This window comes from Chelonoidis abingdonii, chromosome 23 (genome assembly GCF_003597395.2).
Source record: "Chelonoidis abingdonii isolate Lonesome George chromosome 23, CheloAbing_2.0, whole genome shotgun sequence".
Lineage (NCBI taxonomy): Eukaryota > Metazoa > Chordata > Testudines > Testudinidae > Chelonoidis > Chelonoidis abingdonii.
In genome coordinates, this window is record NC_133791.1 from 8,551,478 (window position 1) to 8,578,453 (window position 26,976).

General features: G+C 39.9%; 1 protein-coding gene across 3 annotated transcripts; it reads left to right on the forward strand.

Annotated features, from left to right (window-relative positions):
* C23H1orf159 (chromosome 23 C1orf159 homolog) lies at positions 1-26,976 on the forward strand. 3 transcript variants are annotated; one of them, XM_032779981.1, is made up of 11 exons: positions 127-263; positions 2,162-2,288; positions 8,008-8,096; positions 8,241-8,331; positions 10,720-10,795; positions 13,215-13,319; positions 14,353-14,418; positions 16,271-16,405; positions 21,450-21,475; positions 21,994-22,024; positions 24,522-26,976. In XM_032779981.1, exons 4-11 carry the CDS (start codon positions 8,260-8,262, stop codon positions 24,617-24,619), a joined length of 609 nt encoding a protein of 202 aa, XP_032635872.1. In that variant the 5' UTR covers positions 127-263; positions 2,162-2,288; positions 8,008-8,096; positions 8,241-8,259; the 3' UTR covers positions 24,620-26,976. The 3 variants fall into 3 exon arrangements, with proteins under 3 accessions (XP_032635871.1, XP_032635872.1, XP_032635870.1); XM_032779980.1 differs by lacking the exons at positions 127-263; positions 8,008-8,096 and adding an exon at positions 1-70; XM_032779979.1 differs by lacking the exon at positions 8,008-8,096.

Sequence of the window (26,976 nt, forward strand, 5' to 3'; positions counted from 1 at the left end):
CGCGCTCCGGAGAAGGGAGCTCGTCGAGGCGGCGCCGCGGCGGGGTTCCCCGTGGAGTGAGGGGACACAGGTGGGGGAAGCGCTAAGGTCGCTTGGAATTGTAGTTCCGAACTGGGAGAGACTCTCCAGGGCCAATGGGCGGGAGGGCAGAGCAGGACTACAAGTCCCAGGGAGGCGCAGGAGGCAGCAGGCTGGGCGCCGCCGGAGGGCGGGGGGTACAAAAGGGAACCTGCTGGTGGCGGCTCTGGAGGTTCCTCACCCAGGTGAGGGGGTGGTTGTGGAGAGGGGCTTGAATCCTTTCTGGGCCTGCAGGGTTTGAACCCCACCTTCCCGGGGGTGCAGAGTCACCCCGGTGGCCGGGCGATACTCCGCTGTTCCCCCCGCGCTCTGGGGGCTCAGGCCTGCCGGGTCCCCCAGCGTGGGGGGCGAAGGAGAGGGCGCGGGCTCCTCCGCATCCTGAGGTGTAGAAAGAGGGGGCGATGACGGCTCGGGCCCCCCCACATTCTCGGGGGTTGGGGGCCAAAGGCTCTGCCTCCCTCTGCAGTGTGGGGAGGGAGGGGAATCAAGAAGACGGGGTGCAGACCAAAGCCCACATATTTTGTGGGGGACAAGTCGGAGTGAAGGCCAAGGGCCCCCATCTTCTGTACTTGGGTGGACAACAAGAGTATGGGGAATTACTAATGTCCCTTTTTTCCTTTGGTGGGATGAAGCACGAGGAGGAGAAATGCCCCAGTGTCTCTTCCTGTAACCTTCCCCCCCCATATACTCACCTTTTTTAAGGGGACAGTGGGGGACAGATATTTGGGATCCAAATGGCGCTCGTGCCTTTTTCCAGTAACACCTTCACTACAAGAGCAACGAAGAATCCTGTGGCACCTTATAGACTAACAGACATTTTGGAGCATGAGCTTTCAGGGGTGAATATCCACTACACCTACCTTTCTGGCGGCGGTGGGCTCACGTTTTTGAGATTCATTTTACTGGGCTTTGCTCAACCTAGTTTAATCAGAATGAGGAAGGCTTAAAAAGTAAACTAAACCTGAATGCGACTTAAAATTTGGCATTAAAACAGGCATAGCAAAAATGATTTGTCTTAGGATTCTTCTAAAAAAAAAAAACTAAAAAAACTTAATAAAAACAAATGCCTGTCTTAACACTAGTAATTAGTAAAATTCCTGGAATGGGAAGGGGAAGTTGCACAAAGGTTTCAAAGCTGCAGACAGAAAATAGCTTGTTGTAATATATTTAGCAAGCAATGTGAACCACAGAAAAATAGGGGGTGTGGAGAATACATTCCCTGGCAAAGAAGCTACTGTACATTTTAAGTCGGGGAGCGGTTGCAACATTTTGGTATGTAAGGGGAAGCCAAGGAATTAGAAATCTCTCTCTTCTTCCCAATCCTTACAAATAAATTATGTAAAATCAGATCTCTACCAAGGCTGAGACAAGGAAATGTCCACATTTTTAGGATAATTTGACAGTACAGAATCTCTCTCTAATTAAAGAATTTTTGTAATGTATTCTTAAGGGGAAAAAAAACACTTTTTCAAATTATCATAGTTTGGCAGTCCTGGATTTTAGGTTTTGTTTTCAGGAAGTACTTTTTAAAGTGTGTTTACCAGTTTAATCTCTTTAATTGCACAAGATCAGGCTTAGTAAGCATCTCAAGGCATTTCTAAAGCACCTGTAACTGGAGTATGTAACTATACTTTGGCAACAAAACCCTGCCAACATTAATTTCTCTCGTCAAACTTTGAAGGTAGCAGTAACAATTGTCATTGTAGAAGCAGTTATTGCAAACTTCTGGCTGACTGAACAACGATTTCAGTTTTGGATCACCCAGTGGCTGCTTTAGGTGCATTCAAACTATGTAACTATCTTCTTTTCAGTAGAAACAAGGCTTAAAGTGAGTGCAACTTTCCACTCTTGTAGGGTCTGTTTCAGTGCTTGCAGGAGGCCTCACATATGCTTAGGTCAACTCTGTAGGTCCCAACTAAATTAGCACTGTCCTTATCATGGGTATGTGTTAGAAGAGCAGGGAAAACAGGTTAAAGGAGCTGGAAAAACAAGTCTTTAAAAACAAACAAAAAAACCCACCTTTCCTTTGCAAAGGATTGTGATAAGCACAGCCCAAATAATTGCCTGTCCTTCTACTGTATAGGTGTCTTGCTACATGTATTTGCGGTATGAATGAGAACCTATCAGTACACCATGTTAAATTCCTCCTTCCTGAATAAAAAGCGTTTATGGAAGATCCAGTACTTCAGTATGAACCTCTGAAAAATTTGGTAAGTGAGAGTTTTTTGGCCTTTGCAAGTATGTGGTTTATGAAACTGGGATCTAATTTATTTTGCCTGTATGATATCCTGACAGTTACAAGCAACTAAAGGTCACTTTAGAACTAAAAATGCATTTGGCAGCAGAATGGAAACGATAAAATTTCAAAATCTTATCTGATAACCAAAGACTGAATCCACCTGAAAGGTATGCACCAAATTTCTACCACCCACTCCCTTCCTTTTTCTTTTGTTTTTTTGTTTTGTTTGACCTATACCTGAAAAAAACAAAAACAAATTTGCAGATACAAATTCTTTCATAATACTTAGCCCTACCGTGAGTGCAGGGAACTGGACTAGAGGACCTCTTGAGATCCCTTCCAGTCCTATGATTCTAATACTGGACACAATGCTAAAAATACACCTATGCTAGTATAACTAATGACTATCTTTAATTTAAGTTTTGTTATTTTTAATAAACCTTGAGTTACAGAAGCACCCCTGCATCCAGGAAAGGGATAATTTTCTGGTTGTCAGGCTACAAGAGCCAAATAAATACTGCTGAGTAAAAATGTAAAGCATGTAACTTATGCCTATTCGAGCACATGTGATCAGAACTGACAATAACTTAAAGTTTTAGTTTTTATTTTTAGCATTTTATGATAGGAAGTGTCTAATGTTTAAGGATATGATTCTGGCATTGAGGTCATGAATTCCGTGGCTTTCCAGGACCTCCAAGACTACTACTGGGACAGAGTCAGAGCAGTGGCCACTGGAACAGCTAGCCAGTGGTCAGTGCTGGGCAGAGCAGTGGCTGCCCGGTCAACCCTGGGGCCACCAAAACAGCTGACCAGCCCCTGCAACAGTTGGCCGGCAGTCAGTCCTGGGGCTGCCAAACAACTGACCAGGGGTCAGCCCCAGGCCTGCCAGAGCAGCAGCTGCGGTTGGGTCAGCCCCCTGGGGGCTGGAGCAGCAGTGGTCAGTCCCTGCTGCTGGAGCAGCTGCAAACCCCGGCAGCACTCTGTTCGCCTCCCCTCTTTCTCCTTCCTGGGTATTTTTAGGAAAAGTCAGGGACAGGTTACAGGCTTCATGAATTTTTGCTTATTGCCTGCGACCTGTCCCTGAGTTTTACCAAAAATTCTGTGACAGAATCTTACCCTTACTAATGTTTAATTGTAATATCTGTGTTTTCAAAATAAAGGATGTTGGCACTTATGGTCTGGGCTCCAGTTTGCCTGTCTTTTTTTAAAAAACCGAAAGTGAAAGTCCTGCCAAATGTAGTACTCACCAGAGAACTGTTTTTTCTAATTTGCATGTAATTTGTTTCATTATGCATTATATTCTGAATAAGCTATCTCCTCCTGTTATAATGTCATTCTAAAGTCAACAGTATTACATTTCTGATTGCATAGGGGATGCAGTGTCTTTTCCCTCTAGTTAAAGTACTGACCATGGTGTTAGTAATAAGCCTATTAGTATTTGATAGTTAAAGGCTCATGTAAAATGAGATGCATGGTCTTGATTTACATTCTAGTGGATGGCTGTCCACAGCACAGACTATCATCAAAGTTGGTGCCCTATTTGACTGTCTTGCACTTTGATTAGTACGGAGAATGAACTACTTACTACAAGCTGTCTTTGCACAAGGGATCAAACACTGGCAGCAGAATTTAAGAAACTTTGTGTATGTTTTACCTGTTTTATTAATAACAAATTTGAGTTTCTAATTCTTTCAGACTCCTTTCATGAACATTACTATTCATTTAAACAAAATATATGATGTTACCAGCATCACTTCACTGAATGTCCTATGCCTAATCCAATCAAGTATTCTTAATATATGTACAGGTTTCCACTCTTCTGCATTTATTTGCTAATAGATATTTCTATGAGCAAATATTGGTTCAAATAAAATATAAAAGATGCCTTTATAGTTTGAGAGAGAAAAAGATCAATTCACTGGAAAGATTCAAAGGCATTTTTGTCCAGTGTCCTATTTCTGCTGGAACAGCTGCAGGGGAGATGTTCTAGTTCACTACAATCACTAGCAGCTGTGAACAAGTAGCTGTCCATAAATGTAATTGTTTCACTGTTGATTAGTACTCTAATATATTTCAGGGATGGAAATACAAGAGGTGTGTGGAGCCAATACCATAAACTTGTGTCCAACAAGAATGAGTACCAGTCATTCTGAAAGCAACTAGTTAGTATGTTTTCTTGTGCAGAAGATGTTAAAATTTTCTTTCCTGAAAGATAAATTTATTTAGATGACAGGAAGGTACTTCTTTCAATAAATAGTTTTCTCCTCTGACTCTCCTCAGTATTTAACTTTAGTATACTAATGAAGCAAGTGTTGACAGATATTTGTGTATAGAGTCCAAAGTGATGAAAAATTGATCAGCATCTGACTATAACAGCTGAGGACATTTTCTCAGTGGAAGTCACAAATAATCAGAGGCAATATTTACCTTTTTGAGGAGCATGATGTATAGAAGATAAGACAAATTCTGTCTCAGAGTTGGATGTATTAATGAAACTCAAAATATTAAAGCTATACACACTGTCAACATGCTTTTTAAAGGTATAGAATTGATTGCAGTGTTGAACTGCCTCAAAAAGTATTGAGTAGTGTTGTCTCTCCTGTGTCTGTTTAGCAGCTGAAAATCTAGCCTAAAGTGCATATGTCCTTTGTATGTAGCTCTACCAGTACTCCATGTGATGAATATATTTTTGAGTCAAGTGTTTAAAAATGAGAAACAGGTCTACTACCATCTGAAAATTCTAGGGAATATGCTTCCTTAAAGCCCACAAGGAACCTGGATTTGGGTTTGGTAACAGTCTGGGCAATAGACCAAACTATTTTTTTTTTAATCTTAGGACATTTTTAGATCTTGTTTGTCAATTGCACTGTGAGTTACAAGCGAAGGCTTTAAAACTTTTTGTTTACTATAAAACATGGAAAACATAGGCTATTTTAAACGGGAATATTTTTCCACAAGGTAGGTCATTTTGAAATGTTTACCCTTGCATTGTGATAAAACCAATGTAATCTCCATTATTCCATTTTCTTGCTAGAGGGAATTTTGTCACTCAGACTTGGCCACTGGATGTATCTCATAGAATCGTAGAATATCAGGGTTGGAAGGGAGCTCAGGAGGTCATCTAGTCCAACCCCTTGCTCAAAACAAGACCAATTCCCAACTAAATCATCCCAGCCAGGGTTTTGTCAGCCTGACCTTAAAAACCTCTAAGGAAGGAGATTCCACCTCCTCCCTAGGTAACCCATTCCAGTGCTTCACCACTCTCTGAGTGAAAAAGTTTTTCCTAATATCCAACCTAAACTCCCCCACTGCAACTTGAGACCATTACTCATCTATAGTATTAGTGTGCTGGTACTTTATTTTCCCTTTTCACCAATACTATTGAATTTCTAGACTCTTGTCACAGTAAGAGTACATTAAACTAAATCCTATGGAGTCTTATTATTGAAAGGCTTTATACTTGAAACAAAGCTGCAGCCACATACTCAAAGTAGAATTATTCTTAGCATTTATATACCCATTTTACACTTTGATAATACCAAACAAAGATTTATGTTCAGAACACCCTTATGAGGTAGGTAACTGTGATCTCTCTTTACAAACGTGTAAATTGAGGAGGCGGAAATGGAGTGTCTTGCCCAAAGCTGTACAAGAAATAAGTGGCAGAGGCAGTATTATCATTTAGGATTTGTTGGCACCTGTTTCTATACTCTAATCTCTAGACAAGCTGTCTTCTTAAGTAATCTCAGAAGAATGTTGATAATTGAGGTTTGGATTAAAACTAGCGATTGAGGTTTCAAACATGCTGTTGAATAATATACCTTGTTTTCACCAGTGGTTTGGGGACCTATTGTGAATTACAAATTTATTTCCATCCTGCCCTAAAGATGTCCAATTTTGTGATCCCCAAATCTGAATCTTTTCCAATCCTTTCAAATGCACTTTTTCTTCTGATTTATCTCACCTCAATAGCCCATTTTTATAGTTTGAGGTGACCCAAAGAACTCCCTTCCTAATGCAGTGCATTCAGCATGCGCTTCATAACGTAAAAGCAAGATGTACGTAACTGTCATTCCTGAGGTTCATTAATTCTCTGTTATAAATATCTCATTTTGGAGAACCATCTTGTTCATGGGGGAATACATACACTTTGTCTCCAAATACTGTAATCTGCACCAGTACTAGCAAGTCTAATCAAGTGCTCAATCTTTTCCTGGAGTCTTCAATTATCAGTGTCAGATAGTGTCAAGTACATAATGAACTTGAACTGACTGTTTATTATTTGGCAGTGGTGTCACTTTAGTCATGTGTGTAAATTTAAACTTGAACTAATGGAATTGTGGAAGTTGTTGAATTGACATCACTGGAGACTTGACATTCTTTGGTGTCCACTGGATGAGCTGGTATGCAGTGTAGTCTTTTCCCCACTTTGCTCTACCTATGTGCTTAAATCATCCCTGACTGGAGGGACCTCTTCTGGGAGGAAGAGAGGAGTGTGATCTCCATAGCCCATTCAAGTCCTCAGTCTCTAGGTTTGAAAGAGCTGTTAAGGGTGCTAATTATAGTAATGGTCACTGTGAGAAATGGACGCCTTTCCTACCAAGGCCACCAAACTGTTTAGTCCAATTTTTGGAGTTAGGGACAAGAAGTATGTCTGACTACTTTATCGCTTGGTATTAACAGAAAGACTTACGAAAGTTAAGATTTAAGAAGGTTTTCTCTCAATATAGAAGTCAAATTTGTTTAACATGGTTTATGTGGGTTCCTTTAGCTTTTTTTTATAATTGGTCGACATTGCATTACGTGACTCTCAGTAATTTGGTGGTAATATAAATTATTTTAAAATTCACCCACAGGATCCTTTTTATGCAACAACACTTCAATAACTACTTTCCGTTTATTAAATGACACTGAAGGCCCATCTGGAGCTTTCAGCCTGCAGTCACCATTTTTAACTTTTTCTTCTTATTAAACTTCAGTTGGGAGGTCTTTCATGTTTCCTCTGAAATATTTTCCCTGCAGGTAGGCTGCTTTGAAAGTTTATTTTTTTCATAGTATTTCAGAGGAAAATGGGTCTGGCTGCGACACACTGTATTGCCTGTAGAGTGTTTTGATAACATGGTGATAACATAGCAAGTGTTTGAACAGCAGAGTCAGATCAAGGAGTTGAGGATACATTTTTGGCTAGCTAAACTTTGTTAGGACCAGGAGAAGGGGATTGACTTCCATTAGGGTCATTTTTGGGCCTGGCTGGAAAAAGTGGGGAAGAGGAGACACTTGTATGTAACAATAGTTTGAAAAACTACATTCTGCTTTATATGGAGATATTTTCAAAATAATCTAATTTAAATTATTGCAGCCAGAAATCCTAACTAGCTAAACTTCTGTTTGAATTTGATAATGTTGCAACTTAACTTGTAAACTTTATTAAGACTTCAGGTCTCTGTGCTGGGGAGAATAACTATGGCATTACCTTTCTGAAGGGCTGTTACTCTGTATCCTGATACCAATCCTTTGCAGTTCAGTGCTGCAGCCAGAGGAGTCGGTGGTGGTTGTGGGCAGGTTTATCAGCGATGGTGCCAGGCAGTAACTGTTCGTATTGCAGTCCCATTGATTTTTAGATCATGGGTGTGGAATAGTGTCTGCATAGCCCTATTTGGAGCAGACTGATAAAGCTCCTTGTTTCCTAGCAACCACGCAGTCTGCCATATCCAGAAACCTGCCCCTCTGCAACTGGAGTGAAAATTCTGAGTGTCTCAGATTTGTACCTTTAAACAAGGTAAGTCTTTCTCCTCTGAGACGCCTTTGTGTTCAGTTAAAATTAACATTTCATCAGAAGTTTGTTTTGGATGCAGAGAGAGAGAGAGATTTTCTACTTTCTTTGTCCTTAATATAGTGTTCCATTATCTCTCTTTTTGTTTAGACATTTCTCATTCCTGGGCATGGCAATGTCATATGTCCTTCTCCTAACTAGACTCATAGCTGAAGTTACAAGCAAATCCACTGAAAGTTTGGTATGTATTATGTGTCATAGCTCTGCATGAAACTTCATTCTGCTATGAATGAAATGGAGTTTAAATTGCCTGTTTATATACTAAATTCTCTTAGGAAGGAAGTGAGGAGTTTCCCCCTTAAAATGCTGTTTATAGAAGATTTTCTGATCACAGGAAAAGCAGCACACCCAGAACTTGCCTATAAACATTAATATCAGCTTTTCCTTCCTTCAAGCAGCGTTTGCTGCCAATGAGCAATATGGTAGGTCGACGGAGCAAATCGTGCCCAACAGGAATGAAGATCTAAACCCAAAATTGCAGTATTGATTGGATACTCTGTCTAGACAATTTGGCAACTTGTGAAGGTGAACTTGTTTTGAAGACTGCCTGTCAAATCTTTGACTCTTACCCCTCCCCATCCTGACACAAACCCACTGGCTAGAAGACATGCGGCTGGTCACACGCTGAAAAACATAGACAATCGTGATTTTGAGAGCTTTTAATCTTTCTAGCTGCGTGGCAGTACAATAGCTACAAAAGTAGCCCAAAATATGGAAACCTAAAATCAGCTTTAAAAAGCTGCCCAAGGTTACAGGAAACTGCTGCTGCCTATTGCACAGTGAATGGGCAGAAATTTATAACCTATCTCCAGGACAGTTTGACCTACAAGCCTTTGTATGTACCAAGCTGCCTATTTTCTCATTGACTGTGAGTCTTTCTGGTTCTTTAGTGTTCCCTGACTTCCCCTCCCAAACTCCACTAACTGGGTGAAGCCTGCTGCAGTCATTACAGGTTTGATTATCTCAACCAGGTCAGGGATGAATGATACACTGTTCCTGATATCTTTGTACCTTATCACTTGCTTGATTAATTGATGACTGCATGTAATAGCAAATACTATGCTGGTTTGGTTCAGACTGACTTTGACCCTTCAGCCATATGCTTGGATTCTAGCCTGATCTTATGTTACTTTCCACCAAGCTCAGTGAATCTGTGAGTTTTGAGACTTGAACACCTTGGTATTTTTGAGAAAAAAATCAGATTTAATACAACTGCAAAGTTCCTGGCTCCCAGCTCTGTGCTCAGTCCACTAACCCATATTATTTCAGAACATTTTTCTTAGCCTCATGAGGAAGAGGTTGTGTAGCTTAAATGACACTCTCATGCATTGTAACATGGTTTTCCAGAGACAGAATGGCTTTTCTGTAAGGGAGGAGTTATGATAGTTGTATCTGTCTTGCAAAACCACACATTTTTATTTTTAAAATTTGTCATCTGGTGTTTGGCTTGTTTACATGAATATGAAGTGCTCTAATGTGTGCTTTCACTTTATAGTACTGACATCCGAACAGTGAGAGAGGGTTTTTTTTGTTTTTTTTATAACTGAGTTCTACTGTTGCTGCATATGAACGTCAAAAAGAGATCAGTTTTATTCAGGGCACTGTTTCACATGAGATTGGTTTTTGCCATGATTCTGACATGCATTATGTTTTTCACCTACAATATTAATGCAAATCTCCCTTTTCTAAAGGTGTTCTGTGAAATTAGGAAACTCCAATGAAAATGTGAAGTTTAATAAAAAAAATCAGCCTTATTCTCACTTTGGAGTATGGGGGAGGAATGAAGACCCTCAGATCTGTGCACAGAGGCGACCTAGCTTAGCTGCCTCTGCAGCAGTCCCCCTAGAGCCCACAGAGCACTCTCTGCTAGTCTAAGATCTGTGCAGATGAAAGCAATGAGGACTAAGTGAGACAGGTGCATCATCCTGCACATTTATTATGGAGTCCCCCTTCTGGTGGGGATTCTCTTTCACAGAGGGTTTCTGGGCAGCTGTATCCCAGGGGAGCTCCTGGGGCTGCCAGGAGTTAGAGCTGCTGTGAAGCACAGACCCTCATGGATGATCCTGGCCTGCTGCCCCCCTGGAATCTGCAACTTTTAGAGTGGTCCTATGGCCTGTTCTGCAAGGGCCAAAGAAAATGATTAGGGAAAATCTGTTATGGCAACCATGCTGAGATCTCCTTCTCCAGGGTTTTACCTCAGGAGAGAGTGATCCAGCCCATGGAAATGAACTGTACACTGTTCTAGAAAAGTTGGCAAATGCTTTTACAAAGTGGTTCTATGAGGTCGCATCTAAAGTCAACACTGACATGTACCTTCTTTTACATTTGTTCTCAAAACCCTAATTTGGGCAGTTGCTAACTGATCAAAATGATCTCATTGATGTAATCCAACCTGTTCTGTATCCTCTACTGCTTATTATTAAAAATTGACAATGAAGTGTTCATTGATACAGTTTCAACTGCCGTTGTAATTTGTTCCTTTTTCATTAGTATGTACTGGGTAAGATTGAACTGTGTTTTTAATAAAGCCAAGAGCTGTGGGAAATGTGCTATAATGTTTTCTTTTTAGGTTTCACAGCCAGAATGCTGTATGGATGTATTGGATGCTAACAGCACCTGTCCAGTCACTAACCAGTGCAGTCCAGGTAGTGTCTTTGTCCAAGAGAAATTCCTAGAGCATTTTTCTGTAGCCAGTGACAAAACACAGAATCTAATTAATTAGGGTAGGGAAGGAAAGAAAAGTTACTGTACACATGCATCTTGAGGAATGTTCTCTGTATGAACACATGCAACTCTCATCAATTCTCATGGAAACTGTATGCTCACATGGGGAGGATAGTAGCCAGGCATTGCTGAACTTTTTCTTCAGTTTTCACATACCATAAACTGGTATGATGCAAAGTGTACTATAAATTAATATTTACAAGCACATGTGATGCAAAAATACAGTAATATACAGCTAAGGGGACGGGAAGAAAGACTTAAGCCTTGGCTAATATGATGCAAATGTACTATCTCTTATTACGAGGAAGTGATGTGGGTTCCTTTTGTGCCAATATTAGTAGATTTCCCACCTCCTTCTATCATTCTCCAACAATGCCAGTTGAAAAGATGATCTAATGTTTGTAAAAATCCACCCTTGTTTAAGGTGAAGTGGAAAGCTTTAAAAAATAACCAAACTCTTCTAGACTCAAGATCGGTAAGAGAACATATATGCTTCAATATTACTGATTCTGTGTAGAACTAAAGAATTGAAAATCACGTTTTTTCTTATAACTAAAACCATGGGTTCTGTCTTTTCCTCACATTAAATATTAAAAGGTATCTTAAGGTTCGTTATTTTTCTAAGCTAAATGCTTTGCTGCTCAGTTACTTAAACGTTACATGATTACTACATTAATTCCAGTTCTTAAATGATCTGAGATGTGGCGCAATCCATAAGTCTTATAGATTCACATCTTTTTGCATCATGCTATACATGTTATACTACTGAAATCTTTGGTGTCAGATAAAGTACTTTGTTGTTTTCTTCTTATTTACTATAGAAAGACTTTGCCCTTACAGTGGGTGTGTTTGTGTTTAGATTAAACTTCAGGTGTAATTTATTACTAAGGGCATCAAATGTGCAGCTTCCCTCGGAGGAAAACCTACCAGCAGAGCTGTTTTCCAATCAGTGCTTTACTAATAGTGTGCCTTATGGGATAATTGATTCCAGTTTGGCTAAAGGCTGTGGAGGACTGGATTTTGGCCTACATAGTGAGTTTTTGCTTTAGAAATCTAGACTGTAACACGGTCTAGCAGGAATATCCTTCTAATCATCCAGCTCCTGGGTCATAAGACACAGAATGAAGCCACTACTGCTTTATTCTATTACATAAAGTTAGTGCTGAAGATTTACCTTAGCTTTTTTTCCTGTCTTGTCAAAGATAAAAACTTGTGCCTTTAAACATAAATTGAGAGATAGATGATATCACTCAAGACACAAATTTAATCAGTTTTCAGCCCCCTTTGGTAGGATGGCTGATAGAAAAGACCCCGCTTACCTGTCATGTAATAGTTTATACAGGATTGAGTCCTTGTAAACTGATGCAAACTATACAATACCAAAGAAGTTTGGGCAATAGAAAAATACTATATTATAGGCCACCTTCATATTGTTCATTACTAGCCCTCGAGTGACTGACAGGATTGAGTCCAATATATCCTGATGCAGGAGCTCCTTTACTGGTTCTTAGCATCTTATGCCTCTCTCTCTACCTTAGCTTATGATATAACACACAGTCATGGTCTTAAATCTTCTTTTAGCAGGATGGGGACCCAGAGAATGCAGGAAAAATATAAGCAGAGAGGTTTCTTCTTGTCTGGAAGTTTTTAAGGGTTAGCATGGAGGGATTGGTAAATTTTTCTATTCTTCATAATTTAACAAACTAAATGGTGAATGGAGCTACATGAAAATAACCTCCTAGCACAGTGTTTCTCAAACTGGGGTCGCCACTTGTGTAGGGAAAGCCCCTGGCGGTCCAGGCCAGTTTGTTTATCTGCTCTGTCCCCAGGTCCGGTCGATCGCGGCTCCCACTGGCCGCAGTTCACCACTGCAGGCCAATGGGAGCCGCTGGAAGCGGCAGCCAGTACGTCCCTCAGCCCGTGCCACTTCCAGCAGCCCCCATTGGCCTGGAGCAGCAAACCGCGGCCAGTGGGAGCTGCGATCGGCCAGACCTGCGGACGGGGCAGGTAAACAAATCAGCCCGGCCAGCCAGGGACTTTCCCTACACAAGCAGCAACCCCAGTTTGAGAAACACTGTCCTAGCATGTGCTTGCTTGTAGCTGATTTCTCCTTAATGTCCTTTATATGTAGTATAACACCTTGTTTTCTTGTTGCAGCAGGCACATTAGAAATTAAAGCTTTTTTTTTTTTTTGCGTGTGTGTGTGTAGTATGATAGTAAGTAAGAGACATTCTGTGCAGGAAGCCTGTGTTCTCAGATGCTTGATTCTGGAGAGTAGAAGGATATTCCTGACATTTCTCATGCCATTTCCATCTCAGTGTACATCTTATTCTTGTGCAGGTTGTTACAGAGAGTGGAATGAGGATGGAAGTAGCAGTTGCATTAAATGCAAGAATGAAACCATTTCTGTTGCGTCAACTTACAATCTGACCGATTGTAGAAATAGTAAGTCATCTGCTATCCCGGTCCTGAATTTATTTATTTATTTATTTATTTATTTATTTTTGCACTGGGGTCTCTTTATACACATTCAGTTCAACCAAGCCTGTCCCATAAAAGATTCTGAGGATTTCCATTCCTAGTTTTCTTCTCTGAAATTTCCATCATTCTCAGAAGCCCTACTGTACCTTCGGGTGACAAATCCTTCAAAACCCATCAGAAGTTTCCTGAAATCAACCAGCAGAGACTGCAGTAGAGCAGTGTGAGGCACAACATCCTGTAATCTATGATCTTTTGTCTCCTAATCTTTAGCCACCTTTGATATTAGAATATCTGATCTTTACAATCAAATGCAATATCCAACCCATATCTTTCTGTGACTTTTAAGAACTCTCAGTATCTGTAACATGCACAACTCAAATACCAAAATGTGTTCGAGTTCTTTTTGAGAACAAACAAATAATTAACATTGAATTTCTTGAATGATTTAATCACTATTTTCAGAAACAGGTATTTACATAGGCACATACTAAGGACTCCTTCAGACCTCAAATAGCTCTTTTATTCAGGAAGCTGGACTGCACTATCCCATATGTAAGAGGTCCCATTTCTCATTTTTATTCTCCTCTGAGTAGTGTGACCAGACAGCAAATGTGAAAAATCAGGACAGGGTGGGTGGGGGGGGTAATAGGAGCCTATATAAGAAAAAGACCCAAAAATCGAGATTGTCCCTGTAAAATCGGGACATCTGGTCACCCTACCTCTGAGCAGTCCATTCCATTTAATTAATAAATCGTTTAGCAAAACTAACAGAAGAGCTTGAGAGGCTTCCTGTAAGACAATGCAGTAATGAACACTTTTACCAGAAGAGGGTGATCATGCGCCTCTTCTTTATTTCTCCCAGGAAGTGGTAGAGGTGCTATTATCTCATGAGAGAAACCAGGCATCAGATATGATATGATGGCTTATGTCACTCAAAACCTTTTCTAAAGCTGCACTGAATTTAATGCTTCATAAAAATGCATTTTTCCCCATATAGCTGGTACCAGAGGAATGAATTTTCAAATGAATATAAGTACCGTAACCCCCTTTCTACAGAATATAGGTAAGTAAATGAAATTGTCTTGTGTTGGGGGATAGCCACTCTAAAGCTTTTCCTGTTGTCATCTGCGCCCGCTTGACAACATAGCATTTGATACAATCTCGGTGAGATGTTTTCTCCCATATTTTTAAGTGTAGCAGCCATTTTAGAGTAGTTAATTACTCCAGACTGTAGGAGTTTTTATTACTTTTTTTTAAAAAGCCAAATTTTGACATAACTGCACTTCTTCTGCAGGATGGTGTTTTGTCATGATGCAATTTGCGCAGAGAGAAACAGTTATGCCAGTTACTTTCTAGGTGACTTTTAAACCTGATGCTGCAGCAAGTGTTGTGGGATTTTTTTTGGTATGCCAGTTGCCAATTCTAAATAGATCTGATGCCGAATGACTTTGACTGGCTCTTCTGGGGCCTGAAACTTTTTGTTTCTGGAGCTGGTTGTAAACTACACCAATCTCTTTAACTTGACTCCGTACTTGTATTGTTTCACTTGTACTGCAAGCAAATATAAATTGAAAATAATTAGATTGCTGAAGTATGGGCCACTACTGGAAGCAAGATCCCAGACAAGGTAATTTAGTGCTCTGTTCTAGAATAGCCACTTAATATGAATGCTCATGAAGTGAGAGCGTAAATGGTATAGTCCTTAACAAGATTCACATATAGTTGGGTGCTGTACAAGCTTCTTCCAGACAGCTCTGCCAGTGCACATAAATCTTGACCTGGAGCACCTCTTGCTATTGTATCCCTGTACTTCTCTGGCAGAGCCCACCAGAGATGCCCAGTTGTGTTATCTTATGATCTGCACAGAAGGGGAGTGGGGGCTCTTGGATATGAGTAAGCCTCATTACTGGTTTGTCAATCAAGTTCTAATTTATTATGAGTATAAAACAAGTGCTGCTTATTTCCTTTTAAACTTTGTGTGATGTAATAGAGGTAAATCACCTTTGCATCTGCTCTGTGAAACTTGTACCCAAATGGTAAAGAAGAAGAGCTATCCTGCCCAGTGAAACTGAGGACTAATATATAGCTTTTTTTAAAAAAAGGAATTGCAAGATCTAGGAAATAGCTTTGGGAACTTAAGACAATCTATGTAGTGTTATACTAAAAATCTCACTATGCCAAGTGTTTAAAATCTCATTAAACATCTTTTGTCCCTGACCCTGAATGAAACATATTAAAAACAGAATGAACCCAGAATTTGTTCTGCGATAAAGTCTTTGTATTCCATTTACAGTAAATACCAGAGATATGGTGTATCTGCTGTTTCTGTGTCTGGAACACAAGAATTTCAGCATTCCTCTGCTTCGTAAAATAAATCTATACCACCTCATGTGATCATGACCTTAAACAAAATAAGTTAAGCAAATTGAGCAAATGTTCTGGAGAAATTTTTTTGCTAGTGTCTAACTTCCCTTTGAGGCATTACAAATTGGCCATTTTGAAGGCAGAATACCAGATTTAATGACTAATGGCCTGACTCAATCCTGCATTGGGCAATTTAAATTTACCTTAGGTGTTCTTATTATTTTGGTTACAAATCCACTTTTGTTCAATGCCTGACAACAGCGGGTTTGAAAAGTATAAGGAAGGAAACAACTTGGGACAAAAATCTGTGGATATCTTCAGGAAAACAGAATTAAAATAGTGTAAGTAGAGGCTAAAACACAGGAAAATTAGTATTGGAGGGAGGTTTTCTGTTTGATATTTTGATACACAAAAGGAATGTTCTTCTGTCATCTAAATGAAAGGAAGTTTACTCTGTATTCTCTATAGCAGTGATGGGAGAATAAATCCCTTTGCCCCTTGTATCATAGGGGTTTCTAGTAAATAACAGACTATTTCCTCTGATTTCACAGGGGGCCCAGAAGTGGCAGCCTCTCTCATTTTAGGGACATTCTTCATCAGTTTATTCCTGATACTGTCTGTGGCTTCATTCTTCTACCTCAAACGTGCCAATAAACTTCCAAATGTGTTCTACAGAAGAAATAAAGGTAATGTTTCTTAGTCATTCTCTGTTTCATCATTTATTTACAGTTTAGCTGGGAATTTGAGAGAACGCCAAAACCTTTTCCCTATGTTTTAGAGTTCCATGTTCTACATTATTTTTAATGTACGTATTGTAATCTGTTCTGTGCACTTCTGTACTGGGACCAGTGCAGTCCTACGTATGCGTAAATGAACTGGAAAAAGAGGTAAACAGTGAGGTGGCAACATTTGCAGATGATACAAAATTGCTCGAGATGGTTAAGTCCAAAGCAGATTGAGAACAGTTACTAAGGGATTTCACAAAACCGGGTGACTGGACTATAAAAATGGCAAATGAAATTCAGTGTTGATAAATGCAAAGTAATGCACATTGGAAAATATAATCTCAACTATACATAGAAAATAATGGTGTCTAAATTAAGTATTACCACTCAAGAAAGAGATCTTAAAGTCATTGTGGATAGTTCTCTGAAAACATCCACTCAATGTGCAGTGGCCATCAAAAAAGCTAACAATGATAGGAGCCGTTAAGAAAGGGATAGATAAGACCATAAATATCATATCACTCTATAAATCCATGGTATGCCCGCGCACTGAGGACTGCATGCAGTTCTGGTTGACCCTTCTCAAAAAAGATATATTAGAAATGGAAAAAGTACAGAGAAGGGCAACAAAAATGATTAAGGGTATGGGTTCTAGGACGGACTTATGTGTAGTGTGGGGGAGGCGTCGGTGGTCGTGGTACATGTAGGTACCAGTAACATAGGGAAGGATAGGAGAGAGGTTCTGGAGGTCAAATTTAGCCTGCTAGGTAAGAGATTGAAGTCCAGGACCTCTATGTTAGCATTCTCTGAAATGCTTCCAGTTCCACGCACAGGGCAAGTTAGAGAGGCAGAACTGAAGAGTCTCAATGCAAGGATGAGTTGATCATGTAGGGAGAAGGGGTTATGATTTATTAGGAACTGGGGAAACTTTCTGGAAAGTGGGACCCTATACAGGAAGGGTGGGCTCCACCTAACCCAAAATGGAACCAGATTGCTGGCACTTAAAATTAAAAAGACCGCAAAGCAGTTTTTAAACTAAGGGCTGGGGGAAAGCCGACAGGTACATGTGGTTCGAACAGACACATCCCTTAGGAGGAGGATCTATTAATGGAGATTCTCTATGTCCTAGTAAGGAGGAGAGGATTGAAAATGATAAAATACAGGTAGGATCTGATGAGAAACAGTCAAATGAAATGGCAGACAGCTAAAAAGTGACGGGCTTTTAAAATGCTTATATACACATACTAAAAGTCAAATAATAAGATGGATGAACTAGAGTGCATCATATTAAATGATACTGATATAAAAGGCATCACAGAAAGTTGGTGGAATGAGGATAATCAATGGGGCACAATAATACTTTCTAATACTAATATTGGAAAGACGGAACAAGTCGTGCTGGTTGACGAGAGGCACTGTATGTGAAAGAAAGCATAGAATCAAATAATTTAAAAATCTTAAATTAACCAAACTGTACCATAGAATCTCTGTGGATATTAATTCCATGCTCTAATAAAAAGACTATCGCAGTAGGGATATATTACTGCCCACCTGACCAGGATGGTGATAGTGACCACGAAATGCTCAGGGAGATTAGAGAGGCTATTAAAATAAAAAATTCAATAATAATGAGGGATTTCAGCTTTCCCCATATTGACTGGGTACATGTCACCTCAGGACGAGATGCAGAGATGAAGTTTCTTGACATCTTAAACAACTGCTTCTTGGAGCAGCTAGTTCTGGAACCCACAAGAGGAGAGGCAATTCTGTGCTCCACTTAGGACTAAATCAAGGATCTGGTCCAAGAGGAGAATATAGCTGGACTGACTGGTAACAGTGACCACAAATTTAATTATATTAACATCCCTGTGATGGGGAAAACATCACAGCAGCACAACCCTAGCATTTGATTTCAGAGTGTGGGAGTACACAAAATTGAAGAAGGAAGTTAGAAATTAAAAGGTACAGTGCAAAAAGTGAAATTCCTGCAAGCTGCACAGTCAACCTGTGGAATTCCTTGCCAGAGGATGTTGTGAAGACCAAGCCTATAACAGGGTTCAAAAAAGAACTAGATAAGTTCATGGACGATAGGTCCATCAATGGCTATTAGCCAGGATGGACAGGGATGGTGTCCCTAGCCTCTGTTTGCCAGAAGCTGGGAACAAGCGACCTGATGGATCACTTAATGATTACCTGTTCTGTACATTCCCTTTGGGGCACCTGGCATTGGCTGCAGTCAGAAGACAGGATACTAGGCTACATGGACTTTTGGTCTGACCCAGTATGGCCATTCTTATGTTCTTATGAACAGCGTCCATATGAGTAGAGATTAAAAAGACTAGGACTGCTCAGCCTGGAAGAGGAATGATGAAGGAAGGCTATGATAGAGGTCTATAAAATCATGAATGGTGTGGAAAAAGTGACTTGGGGAGTGTTATTTACCCCTTCACATAACACAAGAACCGGGGTCACCCAATGAAATTAACAGGCAGCAGGTTTAAAACAAACTAAAGGAAGTACATCTTCACACAATGCACAATCAACCTGTGAAACTTGTTGCCAGGGGATGTTGTGAAGGCCAAACCCACAAATAGATTTAAAAAATAATTAGATAATTTCATCAGGAGGATAGGTCCATTGATGGTTATTAGCCAAGATGGTCAGGGATGCAACTCCTCTGGTTGTCCCTAGGCCTCTGATTGCCAGATGCTGGGCATGGATAACGGGATGGATCATTTGATGATTGCCCTATTCTGTTAATTTCATTTGAATCATCTGACATTGTCCCCTGTCAGAAGACAGGATACTGGGCTAGAGGGGTTTTGGAATCTCCGTCATTGGAGGTTTTTAAGAGCAGGTTAGACAATCACCTGTCAGGGATGGTCAAGATAATACTTAATCCTGCCTTGAGTGCAGGGGACTGGACTAGAATACCTCTCAAGGTTCCCCTTCCAGTCCTATGATTTTATGGACCATTGGTGTGACCCAGTATGGTCATTCTTGTGTTCTTATACATGGAGTAAACACTTCCTCTGCACTCCATGTATATTTTTCTTGGCAGTACAGAACTTATCTATTTTCAGTTTCGTTTTTGCACAGATGCTTCTTGTGCAGCATCAGTGACTAACACTAGTTGAATTATTTTATGGTTTCAAAGGGTCCAGCAATCCAGCCCTTCACATTAGATGGTACTAAATGGTCTATATCTGGAGTACACACTAATGCTATGTGGACAGGCATCATTTTTATAGAATTTGACAATAATACTTTTCATCCAAGGCGCTCCAAGCACTTTAGAAAGTTTTATTAAGCCCCACAACACTGTTGTTTTATACCAGTTTTGCATACAGGGAAACTGATGCACAGAAGGACAAGGGATTTACCCAAGATGAGGCAGCAGCAGAAGAATTAGGAAGAGTATCAAAGATTCCTGGTTATTCCTCTGCTCTAACCACTAGACTTGCCTCTGTGTTTCACATGGGATTATTTGGGAGCCCCAGAAACAGAGGAATGACACGTTTTACTTCAGGAATTCTTTCATTTTATAGTGAGCTCTCCCCTGCCCACCCTTAGTTTCTGCTTTTGTAGAACGATATTGGAAAAAAAATGTAAATCTGAAAAGCAGCTGTGTAGCTATAATCTAATGAGCTGGATTCATCCCTGTGGTAACACATGAAAGCTAGTAGAATTATACCGGGTATAAATGTTGCCCAATATGTAATTTTTATGGAGTCAGCTGGATTTTTCACACTCTCTGTGTATATTATTGCACCCTAACCTTTCCTGGTCAGGGAGCAAGTGTGTAAATATAGCGTAGCTCAACTTCTGCTCAGTAAATTTTGAAATAATAGAAATGTATCTGTATTTCTTTACTTGTCCCGACCCCTTCTCTGTCAACCCCACATGTAATAGCTACCATTTAAGCGGTTCTACCAGTTTAACAATGAGCTACTCTTAGTCAGATCCATCCACTCATCAGCTGGGTACCCCCTCACCTCCATTTTGCTTCTAACAGCCAATTCAGAACAAGACAGTTTCAACAGAAATCAGTAAAGAAGAGCAATACACAAGCAAAGAGGAACGTGAGATCAAAGTGATATGTAACCTTAATTGCATAGCACAGTTCCAGTGAATTTGATGCCACTTAATATAAAGTGTACAATAATAGACACCTAGATGCTAAGCTATTTTGTGCTAAAGAAACTGTTAGTATCATGAAAACGGACAAATTGAAACCTGTTCTTACAAGTTTCTTTCAATAGGTTTAGGTACCACAGGTCTCCCTTTGGGTGTTTATAAGTGGGTCAAGAGCTATCATGCTGTGACATCTAATCTGGCAGGTCACAAAACTTGGGCTGTTTAACAACATTTAGACTAGAATTTCCACTTTTTGTAACTGCTGGTTCCCTTTTGTCCTAACATGTCACAATGTTGAAACCGAGGTTTTTATCTGAGGGAGAAGAGTTAAGAGCCTACAGGAGGGAATCTCTTAGGATTTCTGCCAGGCTGAATTTCATTTTGCCTGGCTATTTGCTTTGTTGTCTGTAAAGGTTGGGATCTCCCCAGTTTCTTCTGCTGCTTCTGACTGCTGTACCCTTCTATCCCCACACCATTTGCTGCCTGCACACACTGACAGCTAGCTTCTACTGCTTTCCTTCCATGACAGCTCCTTCAAAGCAAAGTGATGCTCCGATGGCCTCCTAAGGGAGCAAAATAAGAACTGATTTAACCCTGTAAAAATAACTCTTTCCTGGAGAGCTTGAGAATCCTATGCCATTTTGTCCTTAATGCACAAAAGCATCTTCTGGGCAACATGCTCTGATTTCCAAATACTCTTGTACTGATGTCTCCTCCAAAGCAATGGAGGGAGAATTCTCTTGAGTGTTGGTTGGGGTATTGAGCCTATCAGATTGTTCATTGGGAAGAATTTCTACAATACATAAGCAATTGAAGCAAACAGTTCCAACCTTTTAGAACAATAACGGCCTGTCTCTTTCCCCCTTAGCATCAGTTCTGCAGCCCAGTGAAACAGTAAGTAAAATCGTTCCTTCTAAGGAACATAAACATCTTTCAAATAGTGTTATTTATAGGGATACTGTCAGGTCACATTTTTGGCCCAAATCTAGAATTTTGTAGAAATGAAACTGTTATAAAACCTAAACTAAAAAGAACTGTACCTGAATTACTTTTAAAAATTCAAGTCCAAACCATTTAAAACAGATATTCACCTGCAGTTTTTATAGCCAAAACTTTGCGGCATTGTATTGGCATACAAGAAATTGGAAGCAGAATTGACTAAAACAATAAAGCAAGTCTCACAAGTTTGTTGTCCATCCTGAGAAAAATGCAAAAGTAAACACAGTAATAATGAGAGAATAGATTTTTTAGAATTTATATTAGATGTTACTCTTTTAAGGAGTTGTTAGCACAAGTGAGGACATTTTGCTTATTAAAAATAATTGTAACCTTGGTGTCTACTTCTAATTTCTGCACTATTAGAAAATGCAAAGATCTTTTATATTTGACTTGATCCTTATTCTGTTCTGCAGGCATCAATGATACCTCCACCTACTTCTTCAGGTAGGTGATGATCTGTTCCATGTTTGAGGGATCTTTAAACTTTTCAGTGAATATTTTCACCTCCAACAACTTGCTCTGATAGCTTTTTTGTTAGCTTGTAGTTAGGAAATACAAAACTACCTACCAATATCCCCAAAAATCTGAATCTCATTTTGGGAGTGCCAGGAATACCCAGTAAGTATAAATATATAAACAAACTCCAAAATTCAAACGACAAAGTCTGTTCAGGGAACAGATGTGTGACAATGTCTGTAATATTAGCATTTGTTAATCTGGTGTAATTTCAGTCATTAACATGGACAACTACATTATCTAGTAGAAGTGATGCTTCCTTAATGGTATCTTTGGCAGCTAGATGATAGATGGCTTAGAAATAGCTGGATGAGTGTTCAGGTTTTCAGAGGTGTTCAAAAAATGAATTATTCAGAGTGGGACATGTTTTGAGGGCTGGAACATCATGAGGATTCTTGGGTGGCTCATTTTCAGGCTCACTGGATTGAACGTCACATCTCTTGAAACAAATGACACTTACATGGTGTTTGGAACATGAAAATTGTGCAGAAGTTGGCAAAGTTGTTTTAATAAGCATGAAAAGTTCAGGTAGTAACCCGTTCTCTGGATTGGTGCTCATCTAACCGGTCCTTTTTCATTCTTTCTTTTTAAACACATGTTCTTTCAAGTGGTGCTGAGTGTATGATTAAATAATCCGTCCTAGGGATGCCTTTATTTATTCTTAACAAACTTCTACTGAGAATTTCAGGAAAAAAGCAGACACAGAGGCCACCAAAAAAGGCGTCAGTACACTAACAAATATTATTCTCAAAGCTGTAGCTGTCTGTGATGCTGATGTGCAAACAAGAAAGCTTAATGAAACAGAATCATATTGGCTACTTCTCCATTCATAACATAGGAGAAGGTGAAATCAATCACTCTGTCAAATAAAAAAGTAAGCACTCTTTCAAGTTTCAAGTATTTCTGAAAACAATGCAAAGTTAAAAGCAAATTCAGCGATACCTAACATTGCAAATATTACAAAACTGTATTTGCTTATTTCACATGTAGGTATCAAAGAAACTTGTACTGCCTAATAGGGTATATCCAATTATTTAATCAGAACACTACTGAAAACTAGTCTATGCTTTACAGCAGAACCTCAGAGTTATGCACATCTCAGGAATGGAAGTTGTTTGTAACTCTGAACAAAATGTTATGGTTGATCTTTCTAAAGTTTACAACTGAACATTGACTTAATACAGCTTTGAAACTTTATTATGCAAAAAAAAAAAAAAAAGCTTCTTTTAACCATCTTCATTTAAATGAAACAAGCACATAAAGTTTCCTTGACTTGTCAATTTTTTTCAACTTCCCTTTATTTTTTTTAGTTGTTTATGTTTAACAGTACTATATTTGCTCTTTTTTTGTTTGTTCTCTGCTGCTGCCTGATTGTGTACTTCTGGTTCCAAATGAGGTGTGTGGTTGACAGTCAGTTTGTAACTCTGGTGTTCGTAACCCTGCAATTCTACAGATATGCCTGATCTGTGTACTCTGAAAACAATGACAAAACTCCTATTGACTTTAAAGGAAGACCGATCAAACCTTCCAGGAACTGAATAAAATGTTGTTGGGGGAGGAGGATGTTAAACAAGCCAAACTGTTTACTTTCATTGTGAGGTGTACGTGGATTATTTTTAAATCTAAGATGCAAGAATTAAGATTTAAATCTTTGTTACCACGATCTTAATTTTAGGCCTTCCTGCAGGCAGCATGCTGACTCTAAGGCTATGGCTACACTACGAGGCTTTCAGCAACATGGCTGTGCCGCAACAACCGTGCCCTAAAAGCCAGGCAGTGTAGCTGCCGCCAACAAAAAAACTCTCCAGAGCTCTCCTGCTGACAAAAAACTTCCTCCGCCCCACAAGCGGCAGCGGCGTTGTTGGCAGGAGAGCGCTGTTCACATCAGCGCTTTTCATCGGTAAAACTTTTGTCATTTGGGGGTGTGTGTAGTTTTTCTTAACACCCCTGAATGACAAAAGCTTTGCCAATGAAGTGCCAGTGTAGACAAAGCCCTTGTCTGAATTTGTTCTGGTCTTCAGGGAGATATAATCTGATAGTGCCAGGAACTCCTGAATTCTAACCTTGGCTCTGACCCTGAGACCCTGAGTGGGGGCAAGTGTCTTAGCCTCTCTACCTTGGTTTCTATAGCCATAAAACATGAGTAGTATGTGGCTTATCTCTGTAAGGCTGAAAATGGAAATAATAATGGAAACACTAATATCCAATGAGCACACAATTCAATAAGTAACTAAAGTACTTCCTTCATAAGAGGTGTATTAGTGGGCTTTCTTAATATTTAGTCATCAGTCGAATTTTCTTCTCTGTATTCTAGAACAACAGTAGCCGCTTTCAGATCATTGGCTGACTTGTTTAAGTATGAATTAATTATGAAGCCATGACTGGATAGCAGTTGCTAACTGTGTGTCTGTGCCCACTCTTTCAGTTCGAAAGCCACGCTACGTCAGACGAGAGCGATCATTAGTGATGTCTGCATCCGCTGCTATGATCCCTTCTGCTGAAACCAGGGTCAGCAATGTTTAGCCTTCAAAACTTACCTGAGGACTCAGTAAATATGCACAGTGTTGGCAAAACTTTCTGTAGCCACTGGAATGCCAGGAAAATGTCAGGAGCAGCTGACCTAAAAACAAGCCGAGCCACTGTGTCAAATGGGTTTGTGCCAAATGTGGACAGAGGAGTTGAACTAATGCAAACATGATGATTATAGGATATATCCAGTTCTGTGAACTGTTTTGATGGGCTTGAAAAGCACTTTTCCAGCTCTGTGGTTTCATTTGTCTCCTAATAGAAGCTATGTTAAAATCTGTAAAGAATCTGCCTTTTTTGGAACACTTTCAGCTTTGGCAAGATCATTTTCCTGCATTGCGGTCAGCTGTCTGGCTGTAGAGCAGAAGTCCTCAGTTCAGCAGGCCGAAACAAATTTTTCAAGGTGGGCTTGTTTAAAGGACATGTTTGTAAATGTTAACTCTTAAGTGCCATGGCTTTAATGCTGCAGGAAAATACAAGTGTATTTTACATGAAGTATCTCAATGCAAAAATTGATGCCTTCAGAAGCATCTTCTTCAGATTCTTAGTCATAGAGGGCCATGGTTTTTAACTGTAGGTTTAGACCCACCTGTGTCCAGATATTGTCATCCTAAGGGCTGCTGAAGACTGTGGTCAGTATGTGTCTGATCCAAAGCCCATGGAGTTGATGGAAGTTTCTCTAGTGAATTTCATGGACTTTTAGATCAGGCCCTACATGAGGCTCCATTTGCTGTGGCTTTGTAGTTGATAAGCTGCCATTTCTGCCTCACTGAGACACCCAGCCTTCCCTCCTTCCAGCATTTCATGAGGGTGGCTGTTGCGGTCTAAAGGAAGGCACAGTCTCTAAGCTAGATTGAGCCACCCTGAGCACTTACACACATTGATTTCAACTGGAGTTGTATTGGGAATTCTCACCGACACAAGTAAGGGTTTCCCCAGTCTAATCCTCCATGCACATAAGGCCTACAGATCAGCACCTTAGCCTTTGAGTTCCCCCATACACCACCAGCCTTTCTTTAAACCTCACTACCAGAGTGTGTTCTTTAGAGGAAATGACTTGTGGTGGATTTTTGTCACCAGCCAGTGGTAGCCATCATGATTTCAAGAACACAACAATTGGTTCTTATCTTTAAAAATGCTAAAGTAGCTCTCTCTGGCCAACGTGACAGCAGTGTGGAGAGTGTAAACCTCATGATTCAGATACCCTCTCTGCTTCCGGCCAGAGGCTTGCTCAAAGCTATAGAGTAAGGTTTGGGTTGGGGGCAAGGAAGAGCTGCTAGTCTTTTTTTATTAGATATCTATTTTATGCACATTTTAATGCAGTGTAAACTGTTTGCATTTCTTTTCTCTCATTTTGCAGCTTTCCTCCAGTGAGGTCAAAGACAGTGGGGCTTAAGAGGAAACTGTGAAGGAGCAGGGCCTGCTAGCCACACACATTGAATCACTATATGTAAAACTTTGACTCCCCTGTTTGATTAAATCCAATCTAGTTTTAATTGCTATTTTTTTCTGTCTGCTAAAACTTAACAGCCACAGTAAGTCAAGCCGTTTGAGAGGGGAAGCTTCCATTCTTGAGTACTGTATGTGTATCCTTTGTCTATTCCCAAACGAGGAGGTAGGAATTTTGCCAGAGTTACTTTCTATGTCTGTTCTCTATGTATCAATAGGATTTGCCTCTGATACAAATGACATTTTGAGGTGGTAGGAAGACATAGAGGCTATGAACTGACAAAGTGTCGGAAATAACTTAACTTTATAGGAGAAAGAAGTAACTATGCAATGATACAATGTTTATGAATCTGTCAATGAAACTGCATCCATGCGTGGCATAGTTGCTCATCAGTTCTTTCCATATATAAATCATTGATGGGTCATTCTCTCCATTGCTGTGTGGGAACTGTCACTGGCCCATGTCACTGCTACATGTCTGTATCTGTCTGATGAACCCTGTCTGACCCCCAAGTGCATCGCTATAACAGTTTAGTGCCAAGTATTGGATGCTTCTTCCCCTATCCCCAAGACAGAGTTCAGATTTCTCAGTGCTAATGTCGCTTTCTGTCAAACTTTTCAAACACAGCAAACTTTATTCCCATGGGCTTTGTAGTTTGCTCAGATCACATTAATGCTGTCTGACCCAACTGGATTCCTAGATAGAACCTACTTAGGGTTTTTTTTTTTGCACTGTCATGTTAAATGCATACTGTTGTTTTCTCTCCCACACAGCTGGCTTTATTGAACACTTGATGTCTGAGTCTTGAGCTATAAATGATTAATTCAAGGACAAAGGATTGATATTTAATGTACCGGGGTATTTTTAAATTGTGCCAAAATAAACACCTTTCAGCTTTTTTTAA

Coding starts and splice junctions, on each gene's coding strand:
- C23H1orf159 (XM_032779980.1), top strand. CDS start 8,260: ATGGCAATGTCATATGTCCTTCTCCTAACTAGACTCATAGCTGAAGTT. Junction 16,406..21,449: donor GTTCTACAGAAGAAATAAAG/GTAATGTTTCTT, acceptor TTTCCCCCTTAG/CATCAGTTCTGCAGCCCAGT. Junction 21,476..21,993: donor TTCTGCAGCCCAGTGAAACA/GTAAGTAAAATC, acceptor TCTGTTCTGCAG/GCATCAATGATACCTCCACC.